The sequence below is a fragment of the Oncorhynchus masou genome, chromosome 31 (genome assembly GCF_036934945.1).
Source record: "Oncorhynchus masou masou isolate Uvic2021 chromosome 31, UVic_Omas_1.1, whole genome shotgun sequence".
NCBI lineage: Eukaryota > Metazoa > Chordata > Actinopteri > Salmoniformes > Salmonidae > Oncorhynchus > Oncorhynchus masou.
Window position 1 is genome coordinate 8389915 of NC_088242.1, and position 19221 is coordinate 8409135.

The following is a 19221-nucleotide window of genomic DNA, read 5'->3' on the forward strand; positions in this document are numbered from 1 at the left end:
GGTTTTAGCCTGGTCAACCAGGTTGACAATTGGTTCAATAGTGAGAGTAACATTTAGTCTGGTTAAACCAGGCTAACGCCTTATAGTCATAAAAGGTAAAACATATTTGTATAGGTTTACCACATCCTGTGTAACATGCAGATGTGTTGTAAATACACAGGGAGAAGGGAAGTGAGAAATCCACTGTACTAAAACATGAAGGATTATGGCTGTAAAGTAATCCCAGATTTGAGTCATCTGGCCAAACAAGGTCCCCCAGAGGAGAAGGGTCAGGACCAGAAACGGATACCACGTGCTTGATAGCAGAATAGAATGTTCAGGGAAGCTGTTCTCTAAGCTGTGTTTCAAATGGCAGGAGTAGAATGGAGTAGAACTGTGTTGCAAAATGGTCCAATGAAGATCTTTTTTTATGCTTATTCATGTAGCCTGGTCACAGAGCTGTTTGTCATGACAATGACACTAGCAGTTGGCAAGACATGAAAAACAGATCTGGGACCAGGCTAACGCTAACGGCTAGATGTTTGCCTGTTCTACATTCTATAATGTGGAATATTTGCGTCTAGAACAACGTGTAAACTCTCCACCCTTTGGTAGACCCCATTTCCTCCCAACTTCTTCCCCATATCCCTCACTCTATCACGCCGTGACCTTAGAGAGCTTTTTCTATCTCTATTTTGGTTTGGTCAGGGTGTGATTTGGGTGGGCATTCTTATGTTCTTTTTTCTATGTTTTGTATTTCTTTGTTTTGGCCGGATATGGTTCTCAATCAGGGACAGCTAACTATTGTTGTCTCTGATTGGGAACCATACTTAGGTAGCTTTTCCCACCTATGTTTTGTGGGTAGTTATTTTCTGTTTAGTGTTTTCTGCACCTGACAGGACTGTTTCGGTTTCGTTTACTCTCTTTGTTATTTTGTTATAGTGTTCAGTTTAAGTTAAAAGCATGAACACTTACCACGCTGCGCTTTGGTCCGGTTATTCCACATCCGACGACAACCGGTACAGTCTCCTTATCTCCTCAACTAAATCTCTCCTTCCCCATATCCCTCTCTCCTTATCTCCTCAACTACACCTCTCCTTCCCCATATCCCTCTCTCCTTATCTCCTCAACTACACCTCTCCTTCCCCATATCCCTCTCTCCTTAACTCCTCAACTACACCTCTCCTTCCCCATATCCCTCTCTCCTTATCTCCTCAACTACACATCTCCTTCCCCATATCCCTCTCTCCTTATCTCCTCAACTACACCTCTCCTTCCCCATATCCCTCTCTCCTTATCTCCTCAACTACACCTCTCCTTCCCCATATCCCTCTCTCCTTATCTCCTCAACTACACATCTCCTTCCACATATCCCTCTCTCCTCAACTACACCTCTCCGTCCCTATATCCCTCTCTCCTCATCTCCTCTACTCATCTCCCCTTCTTCGTTTTTCCTCCAGCCTTTCTGCTGCTGGGCTCCTCCCAGGTCCTGGTGTTTGTCCTGGGCATGGTGCTGATGGGGGTGTCCCATGCTGTCATTTCCATTAAGGGAACACACCTGGCCAGCCACGGATCGCTGAGCGAGTCCCCCGCCTGGGACGATTTTTGGGCTGTGTTCTTCATCGAGGTAAGAGGGGGTGGGGGTGGGGGGGGGGGAATCTGTGATCTAATGTCACCAGATACATGGTATAATTGCTGTATTTTCAGCTAGTAATTCAGCCATCTGTCTATCCAGGTGTGTGGGTCGTTCACAGCCAGGGCAGGTGTGACAGGCCACATAAAGATGCATCATGCCCACACCAACGTGATCGGCCTGGGTGACTCCAGCACCTGGAAGATACCCTGTCTACCCCGGAGCGTCTACCTGTTCATCGCACCCCTGGCTATACCCATTATCACACCTCTGGTGGCACTAGGTGAGGCAAAGACAGGGTGCGTGTGTGTGTTTCCAGGTGTAACCTCTACATGTGCGCAGTGTAAGATACATAATGCTCTGCTGTTGTTTTGAAACAGGAAAATGTTGATACCTGTGTTAAGAGAATCATGTTTGAAAGGCTGACAATAACATTATTGTTTAGGCCCCTTCTTATTTACATTGATATTTTCACTCCAGGCTGGGATGGTGGAACTGTCTCTGGTCTCTGTCCTGGTCTCTGGTCTCTGGTCTCTGGTCCCTGTCTCTGGTCTCTGTCTCTGTCTCTGGTCTCTGTCTCTGGTCTCTGTCTCTGCTCTCTGTCTCTGGTCTCTGTCTCTGTCTCTGGTCTCTGTCTCTGGTCTCTGGTCCCTGTCTCTGGTCCCTGTCTCTGGTCTCTGTATCTGGTCTCTGTCTCTGGTCTCTGTCTCTGGTCTCTGTCTCTGGTCCCTGTCTCTGGTCCCTGTCTCTGGTCTCTGTCTCTGGTCTCTGTCTCTGGTCTCTGTCTCTGGTCTCTGTCTCTGGTCTCTGGTCCATGTCTCTGGTCTCTGTCTCTGGTCTCTGTCTCTGTCTCTGGTCTCTGGTCTCTGTCCTGGTCTCTGGTCCCTGTCTCTGGTCCCTGCCTCTGGTCTCTGTCTCTGGTCTCTGTCTCTGGTCTCTGTCTCTGGTCTCTGGTCCCTGTCTCTGGTCTCTATCTCTGTCTCTGGTCTCTGTCTCTGTCTCTGGTCTCTGTCTCTGGTCTCTGGTCCCTGTCTCTGGTCTCTGTCTCTGTCTCTCGTCTCAGTCTCTGGTCTCTGTCTCTGGTCTCTGTCTCTGGTCTCTGGTCCCTGTCTCTGGTCTCTGTCTCTGGTCCCTGTCTCTGGACTCTGGTCCCTGTCTCTGGTCTCTGTCTCTGTCTCTGTCTCTGTCTCTGTCTCTGGTCTCTGGTCTCTGTCTCTGTCTCTGGTCTCTGTCTCTGGTCTCTGGTCCCTGTCTCTGGTCCCTGTCTCTGGTCCCTGTCTCTGGTCTCTGTCTCTGGTCCCTGTCTCTGGTCCCTGTCTCTGGTCCCTGTCTCTGGTCTCTGTCTCTGGTCCCTGTCTCTGGTCCCTGTCTCTGGTCTCTGGTCCCTGTCTCTGGTCCCTGTCTCTGGTCCCTGTCCCTTGTCTCTTGTCTCTCTCTGTCCTTGTGCCTGTCCCTGTCGTGTGACTGTATCTGACTGTGTGTTGTAACTGATTGTGTGTGTCCCTGACTGTGACTGTATCTGTGATGTCCCTGTGGGCTTTCGACTGGATCACTTATGACAATTTACCATAACGCAACACGCATTTCAAAGTGTATTGCATCATTTGGAGAAAAATTCTCAGACTTGCGCCTACATGTCGACTCCATGAACTTTACAAAAAAGTCATGTGATCAAAGGTCACGAAGTTCTGACTGCAGTCGACTGCAAGTTTCTGCATTTTGTTCTTCACCAACTTCATCCTGCAGCATCGCCTGCATTGTGGGAGGATCTATCGTCAACCAATCATTAGGCTGTTTTTATTTGACACACAGGAACGTGACCAAAGTCAGGACTGAAACAGGAACCAAATTACCGCAATTTATGTGTTCAGTGTATATATATATAAATGAATGTGATATTTGAGTCTCTCTCTCTCTCTCTGTCTCTCTCTCTGTCTCTCTCTCTCTCTCTCTCTGTCTCTCTCTCTCTCTCTCTCTCTCTCTCTCTCTCTCTCTCTCTCTCTCTCACCAATTGATTGTACAACGTACACACATACAGTACCAGTCAAAAGATTGGACACACCTACTCATTCAAGGATTTTTCTTTGCACACATATAGTCAGTGTGATATTGGGGTTGGAGACATGTTTATCTGGTCATTATAAAGAACAACTTCACTGAGCCTTGCAGTTGGAAAACCACATTACTGATGCGCCTCCCCCCGAGTTCACTCCTCTACTTGTCTACAGGCGGTTGCTTTCACCCTACCACTCAAACGACCCCCCCGTCTGTGTGTGTCCTGTAGGTCAGCTGAAGGACCACTCGGTGAGCCAGGCCCTGAGGACAGTCCTGATGGTGTTCCTGGGATTCTACTGTCAATACTGGCTACTGATGCGTGTGTCTGGGTTCCAGTGTTCTTACAGCAGCCTCCTCTGCATGCTGCTCTGCAGGGCCATGTTCTCTATACCTTACATACACGTTAACATCTTCCAGGTGAGATGGTGAACAACATGCATGTACACACCCGGACGGACACACTCACACTCACACACACACTCACACTAACACACACACACTCACACTCACACTCACACACTCACACTCACACACACTCACACACTCACACACTAACACACACACACACACTCACACTCACACACACACTCACACACTCACACACACTCACACACTCACACTCACACACTCACACTCACACACACTCACACTAACACACACACACACACACTCACACACACTCACACACTCACACACACTCACACACTCACACTAACACACACACACACACACACACACTCACACACTCACACACACTCACACACTCACACACACTCACACACTCACACTAACACACACACACACACTCACACCCACTCACACACTCTCACACACTCACACACACTCACACACTCACTCACACTCACACACTCACACTCACACTCACACACTCACACACACACTCACACACTCACACACACTCACACACTCACACACACTCACACACTCACACTCAAACTCACACACTCACACACACTCACACACACACACACACTCACACTCACACACACACACACACACACTCACACACACTCACACTCACACTCACACACTCACTCACACACTCACACTCACACACTCACACACTCACACTCACACACTCACACACACACACACTCACACACACACACACTCACACACTCACACACACTCACACTCACACACTCACACTCACACACTCACACTCACACACTCACTCACACACACTCACACACTCAAACTCACACACACGCTCACACACTCACACACACACACACTCACACTCACACACACTCACACACACACACACACACACACACACACACACACACACACACACACACACACACACACACACACACACACACACACACACACACACACACACACACACACACACACACACACACACACACACACACACACTCTCACACACACACACTTGACTAGATCTTCTTAACTCTTCCTGGAACTGCACGGTTGGTTAAGGCCTTGTAAGGTAACATTTCACGGTAATGTCTACACTTGTTGTATTCTGCACATGACAAATAAAGTTTGATTTTATAACATCAAAGTCAGGAATAAATGGTTAGTTGCTGATCTGGTCATTATTTGGGTTGATTAGTATTTGGGTCAAACTGTAAACTCAGTCTTTAGTAGAACCCCCCCCCCCCTCCACACTTCACAATGCAGCATTGTGTCCTCACAGCTTCTACCAGGAATTTTAACATTTCAGGGAGTTCAAAGGCTACAGAAAAAACCCATTCATGCATAACTTTCCCAGACGAAGCCTTTCGTTTCCAGTCTATTGTGTTAATGAGTACAAAAGGTTTTCTTGAAGTGGGATTGAATGAATCAGTGATTATTGATGTAGTTAAACCCATGGGGTAGAGGTGGGGTAGAGGTAGGGTGGGGGGAGGACGCTTGTGTCAAAAGTAGTGCACTAAAATGGGAATACTGTGAAAAACATCTTCCCCTAATAGTATGTTGTTGCTCTGTTTGTGTTTCTATTGTTGTCCCCATCCTCCCTGGTACTCCCACTGTGACGGTCCCTGTACTGTTGTCCCCATCCTCCCTGGTACTCCCCCTGTGACTGTCCCTCTCGGGCCCTGTATTGTTGACACCATCCTCCCTGGTACTCCCACTGTGACTGTCCCTGAACTGTTGTCCCCATCCTCCCTGGTACTCCTACTGTGACTGTCCCTGTACTGTTGACACCATCCTCCCTGGTACTCCCACTGTGACTGTCCCTGTACTGTTGTCACCATCCTCCCTGGTACTCCCACTGTGACTGTCCCTGTACTGTTGACACCATCCTCCCTGGTACTCCCACTGTGACTGTCCCTGTACTGTTGACACCATCCTCCCTGGTACTCCCACTGTGACTGTCCCTCTCGGGTCCTGTACTGTTGTCACCATCCTCCCTGGTACTCCCACTGTGACTGTCCCTCTCGGGTCCTGTACTGTTGACACCATCCTCCCTGGTACTCCCACTGTGACTGTCCCTGTACTGTTGACACCATCCTCCCTGGTACTCCCACTGTGACTGTCCCTCTCGGGCCCTGTACTGTTGACACCATCCTCCCTGGTACTCCCACTGTGACTGTCCCACTCGGGCCCTGTACTGTTGTCACCATCCTCCCTGGTACTCCCACTGTGACTGTCCCTCTCGGGCCCTGTACTGTTGACACCATCCTCCCTGGTACTCCCACTGTGACTGTCCCTCTCGGGCCCTGTACTGTTGTCACCATCCTCCCTGGTACTCCCACTGTGACTGTCCCTGTACTGTTGTCACCGTCCTCGCTGGTACTCCCACTGTGACTGTCCCTGTACTGTTGTCACCATCCTCCCTGGTACTCCCACTGTGACTGTCCCTGTACTGTTGTCACCTTCCTCCCTGGTACTCCCACTGTGACTGTCCCTGTACTGTTGTCACCATCCTCCCTGGTACTCCTACTGTGACTGTCCCTGTACTGTTGTCCCCATCCTCCCTGGTACTCCCACTGTGACTGTCCCTGTACTGTTGTCACCATCCTCCCTGGTACTCCCACTGTGACTGTCCCTGTACTGTTGACACCATCCTCCCTGATACTCCCACTGTGACTGTCCCTCTCGGACCCTGTACTGTTGTCACCATCCTCCCTGGTACTCCCACTGTGACTGTCCCTCTCGGGCCCTGTACTGTTGTCACCATCCTCCCTGGTACTCCCACTGTGACTGTCCCTCTCGGGCCCTGTACTGTTGACACAATCCTCCCTGGTACTCCCACTGTGACTGTCCCTGTACTGTTGACACCATCCTCCCTAGTCCTCCCACTGTGACTGTCCCTCCCGGGCCCTGTACTGTTGACACCATCCTCCCTGGTACTCCCACTGTGACTGTCCCTCTTGGGCCCTGTACTGTTGTCACCATCCTCCCTGGTACTCCCACTGTGACTGTCCCTCTCGGGCCCTGTACTGTTGACACCATCCTCCCTGGTACTCCCACTGTGACTGTCCCTCCCAGGCCCTGTACTGTTGTCACCATCCTCCCTGGTCCTCCCACTGTGACTGTCCCTCTCGGGCCCTGTACTGTTGACACCATCCTCCCTGGTACTCCCACTGTGACTGTCCCTCTCGGGCCCTGTACTGTTGACACCATCCTCCCTGGTACTCCCACTGTGACTGTCCCTCTCGGGCCCTGTACTGTTGACACCATCCTCCCTGTTCCTCCCACTGTGACTGTCCCTCTCGGGCCCTGTACTGTTGTCACCATCCTCCCTGGTACTCCCACTGTGACTGTCCCTCCCGGGCCATGTACTGTTGTCACCATCCTCCCTGGTACTCCCACTGTGACTGTCCCTCCCGGGCCCTGTACTGTTGTCACCATCCTCCCTGGTACTCCCACTGTGTCTGTCCCTCCCGGGCCCTGTACTGTTGTCACCATCCTCCCTGGTCCTCCCACTGTGACTGTCCCTCCCGGGCCCTATACTGTTGACACCATCCTCCCTGGTACTCCCACTGTGACTGTCCCTGTACTGTTGACACCATCCTCCCTGGTCCTCCCACTGTGACTGTCCCTCTCGGGCCCTGTACTGTTGACACCATTGCAGTTGTATGTAACTGAATGGATGGGCCCATAGAGATGACTAATAATGTTTATAGGTAGATGTTTATAGACCTCCAGCAGCTCGATCACGCTGGACTCTACATCCCAACTTTCTACTATATTGTGAATGTGTTCAGAACAGCAAAAACATGTTTCTCTGGACTCTACATCCCAACTTTCTACTATATTGTGAATGTGTTCAGAACAGCAAAAACATGTTTCTCTGGACTTTACATCCCAACTTTCTACTATATTGTCAATGTGTCCAGAACAGCAAAAACATGTTTCTCTGAACTCTACATCCCAACTTTCTACTATATTGTCAATGTGTCCAGAACAGCAAAAACATGTTTCTCTGGACTCTACATCCCAATTTTCTACTATATTGTGAATGTGTTCTGGGCAGCAACAACATGCCAACAGTTTCTCTGTGGGTACCTTTCTCTTCACTGAATCAGCAGGGTTTCACACAAACCCTGAGCATGTCTTTCCTTTAAACCGTCCTCCCCTGTTCCGTACAGCACATCGGCCTGTCTATGTTCTCCCCGACCCGCCGGCCCAAGAGGATTTACCAGATGACCCACGGGGTTCTGAACCTTCCCCGGAACCCCCTGCTGGACTGGACCTTCGGACACTCCCTCATCAACTGTCACGTAGAACACCACCTGTTCCCCTTCCTCTCGGACAACATGTGTCTCAAGGTACAATGTGTTTGTGTCCCAAATGGCACCCTATTCCCCATAGGGCTCAGGTCAAAAGTAGTGCACTACCTAGGGAATAGGATACCATAGGACACAGACAGTGTGTCTGTCAAATATGTGTGGGGAAAGTCAGGATTGGGGCCAATTCCATTTTACATTTACTAATTGAAAAGCAATGAGGAATTGATCAAATTGAAATGAAATTGACCCCAACCTTGTTTACATTGCAATAACAGTATACAGAGCCTTGCGAAAGCATTCGGCCCCCTTGAACTTTGCGACCTTTTGCCACATTTCAGGCTTCAAACATAAAGATATAAAACTGTATTTGTTTGTGAAGAATAAACAACAAGTGGGACACAATCATGAAGTGGAACGACATTTATTGGATATTTCAAACTTTTTTAACAATTCAAAAACTGAAAAATTGGGCGTGCAAAATTATTCAGCCCCTTTACTTTCAGTGCAGCAAACTCTCTCCAGAAGTTCAGTGAGGATCTCTGAATGATCCAATGTTGACCTAAATGACTAATGATGATAAATACAATCCACCTGTGTGTAATCAAGTCTCCGTATAAATGCACCTGCACTGTGATAGTCTCAGAGGTCCGTTAAAAGCGCAGAGAGCATCATGAAGAACAAGGAACATACCAGGCAGGTCCGAGATACTGTTGTGAAGAAGTTTAAAGCCGGATTTGGATACAAAAAGATTTCCCAAGCTAGGGCTAACTCTCTAGCCCTTGCTATCTCCTTGCTTGCTATTTCGGCCTGCTAACTGCCAGCTTGTTTAGCCCCGGTGCGCTAACTGCTACCTTGTTTAGCCCTGGCCTACTAACTGTTAGCTTGTTAGCACAGGCCTGCTAACCGTCTGAATCGCCTCGTCCCAAACACTCACTGGACCCATATTTACTATCTTATCTCTTTTCAATTTTAAATTTGTTTATACCTTCCGGTAACCTGCCTCACCCAATGTGATACGGAATCGCTATTATTTTTAATTTTTAGAACACACTCAAGAACCTCCAGAAGCTAACTAGCTACAAGTTATTTAGTCATTGTTAGTTTTTTTTAACCTGGATAACACTCACTAATCCAGCTTCCCTGCCCCCTGGACACTGATCACTTGGCTACATAGCTGATGCACGCTGGACTGTCCATTAATCACGGTACCTCATTCTGCTTGTTTATGTTTTATCTGTCGGCCCCGTTGCCTAGTCAACGCCATTTTACCTGCTGTTGTTGTGCTAGCTGATTAGCTGTTGTTGTCTCACCTACTGTTTTAGCTAGCTTTCCCAATTCAACACCTGTGATTACTGTATGCCTCGCTGTATGTCTCTCTCAAATGTCAATATGCCTTGTATACTGTTGTTCAGGTTAGTTATCATTGTTTTAGTTCACAATGGAGCGCCTAGTTCCACTCTTCATACCCCTGATACCTCCTTTGTCCCACCTCCCACACATGCGGTGACCTCACCCATTACAACTAGCATGTCCAGAGATACAACCTCTCTCATCATCACCCAGTGCCTGGGCTTACCTCCGCTGTACCCGCACCCCACCATACCCCTGTCTGCGCATTATGCCCTGAATATATTCTACCATGCCCAGAAACCTGCTCCTCTTATTCTCTGTCCCCAATGCTCTAGGCGACCAGTTCTGATAGCCTTTAGCCGCACCCTCATACTACTCCTTCTCTGTTCCGCGGGTGATGTGGAGGTAAACCCAGGCCCTGCATGTCCCCAGGCACCCTCATTTGTTGACTTCTGTGATCGAAAAAGCCTTGGTTTCATGCATGTCAACATCAGAAGCCTCCTCCCTAAGTTTGTTTTACTCACTGCTTTAGCACACTCTGCTAACCCTGATGTCCTTGCCGTGTCTGAGTCCTGGCTCAGGAAGGCCACAAAAAATTCTGAGATTTCCATACCCAACTATAACATCTTCCGTCAAGATAGAACTGCCAAAGAGGGAGGAGTTGCAGTCTACTGCAGAGATAGCCTGCAAAGTAATGTCATACTTTCCAGGTCCATACCCAAACAGTTCGAACTACTAATTTTGAAAATTACTCTCTCCAGAAATAAGTCTCTCACTGTTGCCGCCTGCTACTGACCCCCCTCAGCTCCCAGCTGTGCCCTGGACACCATTTGTGAATTGATCGCCCCCCATCTAGCTTCAGAGTTTGTTCTTTTAGGTGACCTAAACTGGGATATGCTTAACACCCCGGCAGTCCTACAATCTAAGCTAGATGCCCTCAATCTCACACAAATCATCAAGGAACCCACCAGGTACAACCCTAACTCTGTAAACAAGGGCACCCTCATAGACGTCATCCTGACCAACTGGCCCTCCAGGTATACCTCCGCTGTCTTCAACCAGGATCTCAGCGATCACTGCCTCATTGCCTGTATCCGCTATGGAGCCGCAGTCAAACGACCACCCCTCATCACTGTCAAACGCTCCCTAAAACACTTCTGTGAGCAGGCCTTCCTAATCGACCTGGTCCGGGTATCCTGGAAGGACATTGACCTCATCCCGTCAGTTGAGGATGCCTGGTCATCCTTTAAAAGTAACTTCCTCACCATTTTAGATAAGCATGCTCCGTTCAAAAAAATGCAGAACCAAGAACAGATACAGCCCTTGGTTCACTCCCGACCTGACTGCCCTCGACCAGCACAAAAACATCCTGTGGCGGACTGCAATAGCATCGAATAGTCCCCGCGATATGCAACTGTTCAGGGAAGTCAGGAACCAATACACGCAGTCAGTCAGGAAAGCTAAGGCCAGCTTCTTCAGGCAGAAGTTTGCATCCTGTAGCTCCAACTCCAAAAAGTTCTGGGACACTGTGAAGTCCATGGAGAACAAGAGCACCTCCTCCCAGCTGCCCACTGCACTGAGGCTAGGTAACACGGTCACCACTGATAAACCATGAATATCGAAAACTTCAACAAGCATTTCTCAACGGCTGGCCATGACTTCCGACTGGCTACTCCAACCTCAGCCAACAGCTCCGCCCCCACCGCAGCTTCTCGCACAAGCCCTTCCAGGTTCTCCTTTACCCAAATCCAGATAGCAGATGTTCTGAAAGAACTGCAAAACCTGGACCCGTACAAATCAGCTGGGCTTGACAATCTGGACCCTCTATTTCTGAAACTATCCGCCGCCATTGTCGCAACCCCTATTACCAGCCTGTTCAACCTCTCTTTCATATCGTCTGAGATCCCCAAGGATTGGAAAGCTGCCGCAGTCATCCCCCTCTTCAAAGGGGGAGACACCCTGGACCCAAACTGTTACAGACCTATATCCATCCTGCCCTGCCTATCTAAGGTCTTCGAAAGCCAAGTCAACAAACAGGTCACTGACCATCTCGAATCCCACCGTACCTTCTCCGCTGTGCAATCTGGTTTCCGAGCCGGTCACGGGTGCACCTCAGCCACACTCAAGGTACTAAACCACATCATAACCGCCATCGATAAAAGACAGTACTGTGCAGCCTTCTTCATCGACCTTGCCAAGGCTTTCGACTTTGTCAATCACCATATTCTTATCGGCAGACTCAGTAGCCTCGGTTTTTCGGATGACTGCCTTGCCTGGTTCACCAATTATTTTGCAGACAGAGATCAGTGTGTCAAATCGGAGGGCATGCTGTCCGGTCCTCTGGCAGTCTCTATGGGGGTGCCACAGGGTTCAATTCTCGGGCCGACTCTTTTCTCTGTATATATCAATGATGTTGCTCTTGCTGCGGGCGATTCCCTGATCCATCTCTACGCAGTTGACACCGTTCTATATAATTCCGGCCTGTCCTTGGACACTGTGCTATCTAACCTCCAAACGAGCTTCAATGCCATACAACACTCCTTCCGTGGCCTCCAACTGCTCTTAAACGCTAGTAAAACCAAATGCATGCTTTTCAACCGATCGCTGCCTGCACCCGCATGCCCGACGAGCATCACCACCCTGGATGGTTCCGACCTTGAATATGTGGACACCTATAAGTACCTAGGTGTCTGGCTAGACTGTAAACTCTCCTTCCAGACTCATATCAAACATCTCCAATCGAAAATCAAATCAAGAGTCGGCTTTCTATTCCGCAACAAAGCCTCCTTCACTCACGCCGCCAAACTTACCCTCGTAAAACTGACTATCCTACCGATCCTCGACTTCGGCGATGTCATCTACAAAATTGCCTCCAACACTCTACTCAGCAAACTGGATGCAGTTTATCACAGTGCCATCCGTTTTGTCACTAAAGCACCTTATACCACCCACCACTGCGTCTTGTATGCTCTAGTCGGCTGGCCCTCGCTACATATTCGTCGCCAGACCCACTGGCTCCAGGTCATCTACAAGTCCATGCTAGGTAAAGCCTTATCTCAGTTCACTGGTCACGATGGCAACACCCATCCGTAGCACGCGCTCCAGCAGGTGTATCTCGCTGATCATCCCTAAAGCCAACACCTCATTTGGCCGCCTTTCGTTCCAGTACTCTGCTGCCTGTGACTGGAACGAATTGCAAAAATCCCTGAAGTTGGAGACTTTTATCTCCCTCACCAACTTCAAACATGTGCTATCTGAGCAGCTAACCGATCGCTGCAGCTGTACATAGTCTATTGGTAAATAGCCCACCCATTTTCACCTACCTCATCCCCATACTGTTTTTATTTATTTACTTTTCTGCTCTTTTGCACACCAATATCTCTACCTGTACATGACCATCTGATCATTTATTACTCCAGTGCTAATCTGCAAAATTGTAATTATTCGCCTACCTCCTCATGCCTTTTGCACACAATGTATATAGACTCCCCCTTTTTTTGTACTGTGTTATTGACTTGTTAATTGTTTACTCCATGTGTAACTCTGTGTTGTCTGTTCACACTGCTAAGCTTTATCTTGGCCAGGTCGCAGTTGCAAATGAGAACTTGTTCTCAACTAGCCTACCTGGTTAAATAAAGGTGAAATAAAAAATAAATAAAATAAAATAAAAAACATCCCAAGGAGCACTGTGCAAGCGATAATATTGAAATGGAAGGAGTATCAGACCACTGCAAATCTACCAAGACCTGGCCGTCCCTCTAAACTTTCAGCTCATACAAGGAGAAGACTGATCAGAGATGCAGCCAAGAGGCCCATGATCACTCTGGATGAACTGCAGAGATCTACAGCTAAGGTGGGAGACTCTGTCCATTGGACAACAATCAGTCGTATATTGCACAAATCTGGCCTTTATGGAAGAGTGACAAGAAGAAAGCCATTTCTTAAAGATATCCATAAAAAGTGTTGTTTAAAGTTTGCCACAAGCCACGTGGGAGACACACCAAACATGTGGAAGAAGGTGCTCTGGTCAGATGAAACCAAAATTGAACTTTTTGGCAACAATGCAAAACGTTATGTTTGGCGTAAAAGCAACACAGCTCATCACCCTGAACATACCATACCCACTGTCAAACACTGTGGTGGCAGCATCATGGTTTGGGCCTGCTTTTCTTCAGCAGGGACAGGGAAGATGGTTAAAAGTGATGGGAAGATGGATGGAGCCAAATACAGGACCATTCTGGAAGAAAACTTGATGGAGTCTGCAAAAGACCTGAGACTGGGACGGAGATTTGTCTTCCAACAAGACAATGATCCAAAATATAGAGCAAAATCTACAATGGAATGGTTCAAAAATAAACATATCCAGGTGTTAGAATGGCCAAGTCCAGCCCTGAATCCAATCGAGAATCTGTGGAAAGAAATGAAAACTGCTGTTCACAAATGCTCTCCATCCAACCTCACTGAGCTCGAGCTGTTTTGCAAGGAGGAATGGGAAAAAAATTCAGTCTCTCGATGTGCAAAACTGATAGAGACATACCCCAAGCGACTTACAGCTGTAATCGCAGCAAAAGTTGGCGCTACAAACTATTAACTTAAGGGGGCTGAGTAATTTTGCACGCCCAATTTTTCAGTTTTTGAATTGTTAAAAAAGTTTGAAATATCCAATAAATGTCGTTCCACTTCATGATTGTGTCCCACTTGTTGTTGATTCTTCACAAAAAAATACAGTTTTATATCTTTATGTTTGAAGCCTGAAATGTGGCAAAAGGTCGCAAAGTTCAAGGGGGCCGAATACTTTCGCAAGGCACTGTATCTGTCAAATATACATTAATCAAATTAGCTTCTTTCAAGAAAATTACATTCACTTTCACCTCTTAACTACTTGGAACTTTATGACAATTGCTGATGTAAAACAAAAATGTCTTGATAAAATAAATGCGATCGATATGAACCTATTTCCTTTCCTCCCTCCTCTCCCCTCAGGTAAAGCCCATCGTGTCCCAGTATCTAAAGGAGAAGGCACTTCCATACCAGGAAGACACATACCTCTCCCGTCTGCAGCTCTTCTTTCAACAGTACCAGGAGCTCATGGTGTTCGCCCCGCCCATCACCGAGCTGGTGGGGGTGCAATGATGGAGGGGGGAGGGAGACGGAGAGAGGGAGTCAGAGAGAGGGAGACAGAGGGTGACAGAGAGAGGGAGACAGAGAGAGGGAAACAGAGAGAGACAGAGGGAGACAGAGAGAGACAGAGAGAGGGCGACGGAGAGAGGGAGACGGAGAGAGGGAGTCAGAGAGAGGGAGTCAGAGAGAGGGAGACAGAGGGTGACAGAGAGAGGGTGACAGAGAGAGGGTGACAGAGAGAGGGTGACAGAGAGAGGGAAACAGAGAGAGGGAGTCAGAGAGAGGGAGACAGAGGGTGACAGAGAGAGGGAGACAGAGAGAGACAGAGGGAGACAGAGAGAGACATAGGGAGACAGAGAGAGACATAGGGAGACAGAGAGAGACAGAGGGAGACAGAGAGAGACAGAGAGAGGGCGACGGAGAGAGGGAGACGGAGAGAGGGATACGGAGGGAGGGAGACGGAGAGAGGGCCACGGAGAGAGGGAGTCAGAGAGAGGGTGACAGAGAGAGGGAGACAGAGAGAGGGAAACAGAGAGAGACAGAGGGAGACAGAGAGAGACAGACAGAGGGCGACGGAGAGAGGGAGACGGAGAGAGGGAGTCAGAGAGAGGGAGACAGAGAGTGACAGAGAAAGGGTGACAGAGAGAGGGTGACAGAGAGAGGGTGACAGAGAGAGACAGAGGGAGACAGAGAGAGACAGAGGGAGACAGAGAGAGACAGAGAGAGGGCGACGGAGAGAGGGATAAGGAGGGAGGGAGACTGAGAGAGGGCGACGGAGAGAGACAGAGAGAGGGAGATGGAGAGAGGGAGACGGAGAGAGACTGAGGGAGACAGAGAGAGACAGAGAGAGGGCGCCGGAGAGAGGGAGACGGAGAGAGGGAGTCAGAGAGAGGGAGACAGAGGGTGACAGAGAGAGGGAGACAGAGAGAGACAGAGAGAGGGCGCCGGAGAGAGGGAGACGGAGAGAGGGAGTCAGAGAGAGGGAGACAGAGGGTGACAGAGAGAGGGAGACAGAGAGAGACAGAGGGAGACAGAGAGAGACATAGGGAGACAGAGAGAGACAGAGGGAGACAGAGAGAGACAGAGAGAGGGCGACGGAGAGAGGGAGACGGAGAGAGGGATACGGAGGGAGGGAGACGGAGAGAGGGCCACGGAGAGAGGGAGTCAGAGAGAGGGTGACAGAGAGAGGGAGACAGAGAGAGGGAAACAGAGAGAGACAGAGGGAGACAGAGAGAGACAGACAGAGGGCGACGGAGAGAGGGAGACGGAGAGAGGGAGTCAGAGAGAGGGAGACAGAGGGTGACAGAGAGAGGGTGACAGAGAGAGGGTGACAGAGAGAGGGTGACAGAGAGAGGGTGACAGAGAGAGACAGAGGGAGACAGAGAGAGACAGAGGGAGACAGAGAGAGACAGAGAGAGGGCGACGGAGAGAGGGATAAGGAGGGAGGGAGACTGAGAGAGGGCGACGGAGAGAGACAAAGAGAGGGAGAAGGAGAGAGGGAGACGGAGAGAGGGAGTCAGAGAGAGGGAGACAGAGGGTGACAGAGAGAGGGAGACAGAGAGAGGGAAACAGAGAGAGACTGAGGGAGACAGAGAGAGACAGAGAGAGGGCGACGGAGATAGGGAGACGGAGAGAGGGAGTCAGAGAGAGGGAGACAGAGGGTGACAGAGAGAGGGTGACAGAGAGAGGGTGACAGAGAGAGGGTGACAGAGAGAGGGTGACAGAGAGAGGGTGACAGAGAGAGACAGAGAGAGACAGAGGGAGACAGAGAGAGACAGAGAGAGGGCGACGGAGAGAGGGATAAGGAGGGAGGGAGACTGAGAGAGGGCGACGGAGAGAGACAGAGAGAGGGAGATGGAGAGACGGAGACGGAGAGAGGGAGATGGAGAGACGGAGACAGAGGGAGACGGAGAGAGGGCGACAGAGAGAGGGCGACAGAGAGAGGGAGACAGAGAGAGGGAGACAGAGAGAGGGAGACAGAGAGAGGGAGACAGAGAGAGGGAGACAGAGAGCGGAAGACAGAGAGAGAGGGCGACAGAGAGAGGGAGACAGAGAGCGGAAGACAGAGAGAGGGAGACAGAGCGCGGAAGACAGAGAGAGGGCGACAGAGAGAGGGAGACAGGTCAGAGGTGGAGGATGACATGCACCTACTAACTAACCCACACTGTTGTATGCTGTCATTGGAATAACAGATTGTTAACACTGTCCTATCTAGCAGGATCAATAAGAGCTCAAACTAACTGGCATTAACACAGCTGCAAATTCATCAATTATTCCTGTGGAAAAACAATTCAATTAACTGTAAGGAATACATAATCTTCATAATCTAAGACTGTAATATGATAGCTACCAATGATATGTAGTCAAGACAATGTGTGTATTTAATGGTACATACATATTTTCATAAACTAACCTGTATTGTTCCCTTATGTGATCTATCATAGTAGTAAAAGAATACAGAAACACACCACATGACCTAGGCAGTGTCCAAATCATATTAACATGTAACAATATTAAACTAATATCAATGTGATGTAATTGAAAAACCTCTTGATACCTGCTACATATGTATTTTTTTATTTCAAGGCTCATAGGCCTCTCGTCCAAACTAGTCCACTACTTTTAACCACGGCTCATAGGCCTCTCGTCCAAACTAGTTCATTACTTTTGACCAAGGCTCATAGGCCTCTCATCCAAACTAGTCCACTACTTTTAACCAAGGCTCATAGGCCTCTCATCCAAACTAGTCCACTACTTTTAACCAAGGCTCATAGGCCTCTCATCCAAACTAGTCCACTACTTTTAACCAAGGCTCATAGGCCTCTCGTCCAAACTAGTCCACTACTTTTGACCAAGGCTCATAGGCCTCTCGTCCAAACTAGTCCACTACTTTTAACCAAGGATCATAGGCCTCTCATCCAAACTAGTCCACTACTTTTAACCAAGGCTCATAGGCCTCTCGTCCAAACTAGTCCACTACTTTTGACCAAGGCTCATAGGCCTCTCGTCCAAACTAGTCCACTACTTTTGACCAAGGCTCATAGGCCTCTCGTCCAAACTAGTCCACTACATTTGACCAAGGCTCATAGGCCTCTCGTCCAAACTAGTCCACTACTTTTAACCAAGGCTCATAGGCCTCTCGTCCAAACTAGTCCACTACTTTTAACCAAGGATCATAGGCCTCTCGTCCAAATTAGTCCACTACTTTTAACCAAGGCTCATAGGCCTCTCGTCCAAACTAGTCCACTACTTTTAACCAAGGCTCATAGGCCTCTCGTCCAAACTAGTCCACTACTTTTGACCAAGGCTCATAGGGCTATCGTCAAAACAAGTGCACTACTTTTAACCAAGGCTCATAGGCCTCTCGTCCAAACTAGTCCACTACTTTTAACCAAGGATCATAGGCCTCTCGTCCAAACTAGTCCACTACTTTTAACCAAGGCTCATAGGCCTCTCGTCCAAACTAGTCCACTACTTTTAACCAAGGCTCATAGGCCTCTCGTCAAAACTAGTCCACTACTTTTGACCAAGGCTCATAGGGCTATCGTCAAAACAAGTGCACTACATTTGACCAAGGCTCATAGGCCTCTCGTCCAAACTAGTCCACTACTTTTGAGCAAGGCTCATAGGCCTCTCGTCCAAACTAGTCCACTACTTTTAACCAAGGCTCATAGGCCTCTCGTCCAAACTAGTCCACTACATTTGACCAAGGCTCATAGGGCTATCGTCAAAACAAGTGCACTACTTTTAACCAAGGCTCATAGGCCTCTCATCCAAACTAGTCCACTACTTTTGACCAAGGCTCATAGGCCTCTCGTCAAAACAAGTGCACTACATTTAACCAAGGATCATAGGCCTCTCATCCAAACTAGTCCACTACTTTTGACCAAGGCTCATAGGGCTATCGTCAAAACAAGTGCACTACTTTTGACCAAGGCTCATAGGCCTCTCGTCAAAACAAGTGCACTACATGGAGTAGGGTGTATTTACCACAGACCGATTGTGTTTGTTTCTTCAGTTGTTGACACAGAAAACCGTTGTTTGCACTGAAATGACAGTAAATATGAAATAAATCAATGAATCATGTCTGTGCCATTGTGCTATGTTTTCATTCTGAGAAACGTCCCTTTAAAAACTGAGATGCTGTAGTATGAGACCAGTGTTTATTGCCAGTCCATAACCTGCGTTGTACTGTGTTGATCTGAACGCTATTCCATTCTGCCACTGGGTGGCAGAGTCAGATCAGTCTTTTCAATCAAAGCTCTGGCCTCTTATCAACTCAAGAGAATAAAAGAATCAATATTTGCTTCTCCATTGTATTGCACTTTGGAATTTGTCCCAACCACTTAGATATAC

At 48.6% G+C, this 19221-nt stretch overlaps 1 protein-coding gene across 1 annotated transcript in view; it reads left to right on the forward strand.

The window, feature by feature from the left end:
* Positions 1-18951, forward strand: part of LOC135523389 (fatty acid desaturase 6-like) — a 30405-nt gene extending 11454 nt beyond the window's left edge. The window contains exons 2-6 of the mRNA XM_064950029.1: positions 1440-1606; positions 1715-1895; positions 3897-4084; positions 8254-8433; positions 14728-18951. Coding sequence (XP_064806101.1) covers positions 1440-1606; positions 1715-1895; positions 3897-4084; positions 8254-8433; positions 14728-14877 — 866 coding nt within the window. The 3' untranslated portion in view covers positions 14878-18951. The remainder of the gene's footprint in view (positions 1-1439; positions 1607-1714; positions 1896-3896; positions 4085-8253; positions 8434-14727) is intronic.
* The last annotated feature ends 270 nt before the right edge of the window (positions 18952-19221 follow it).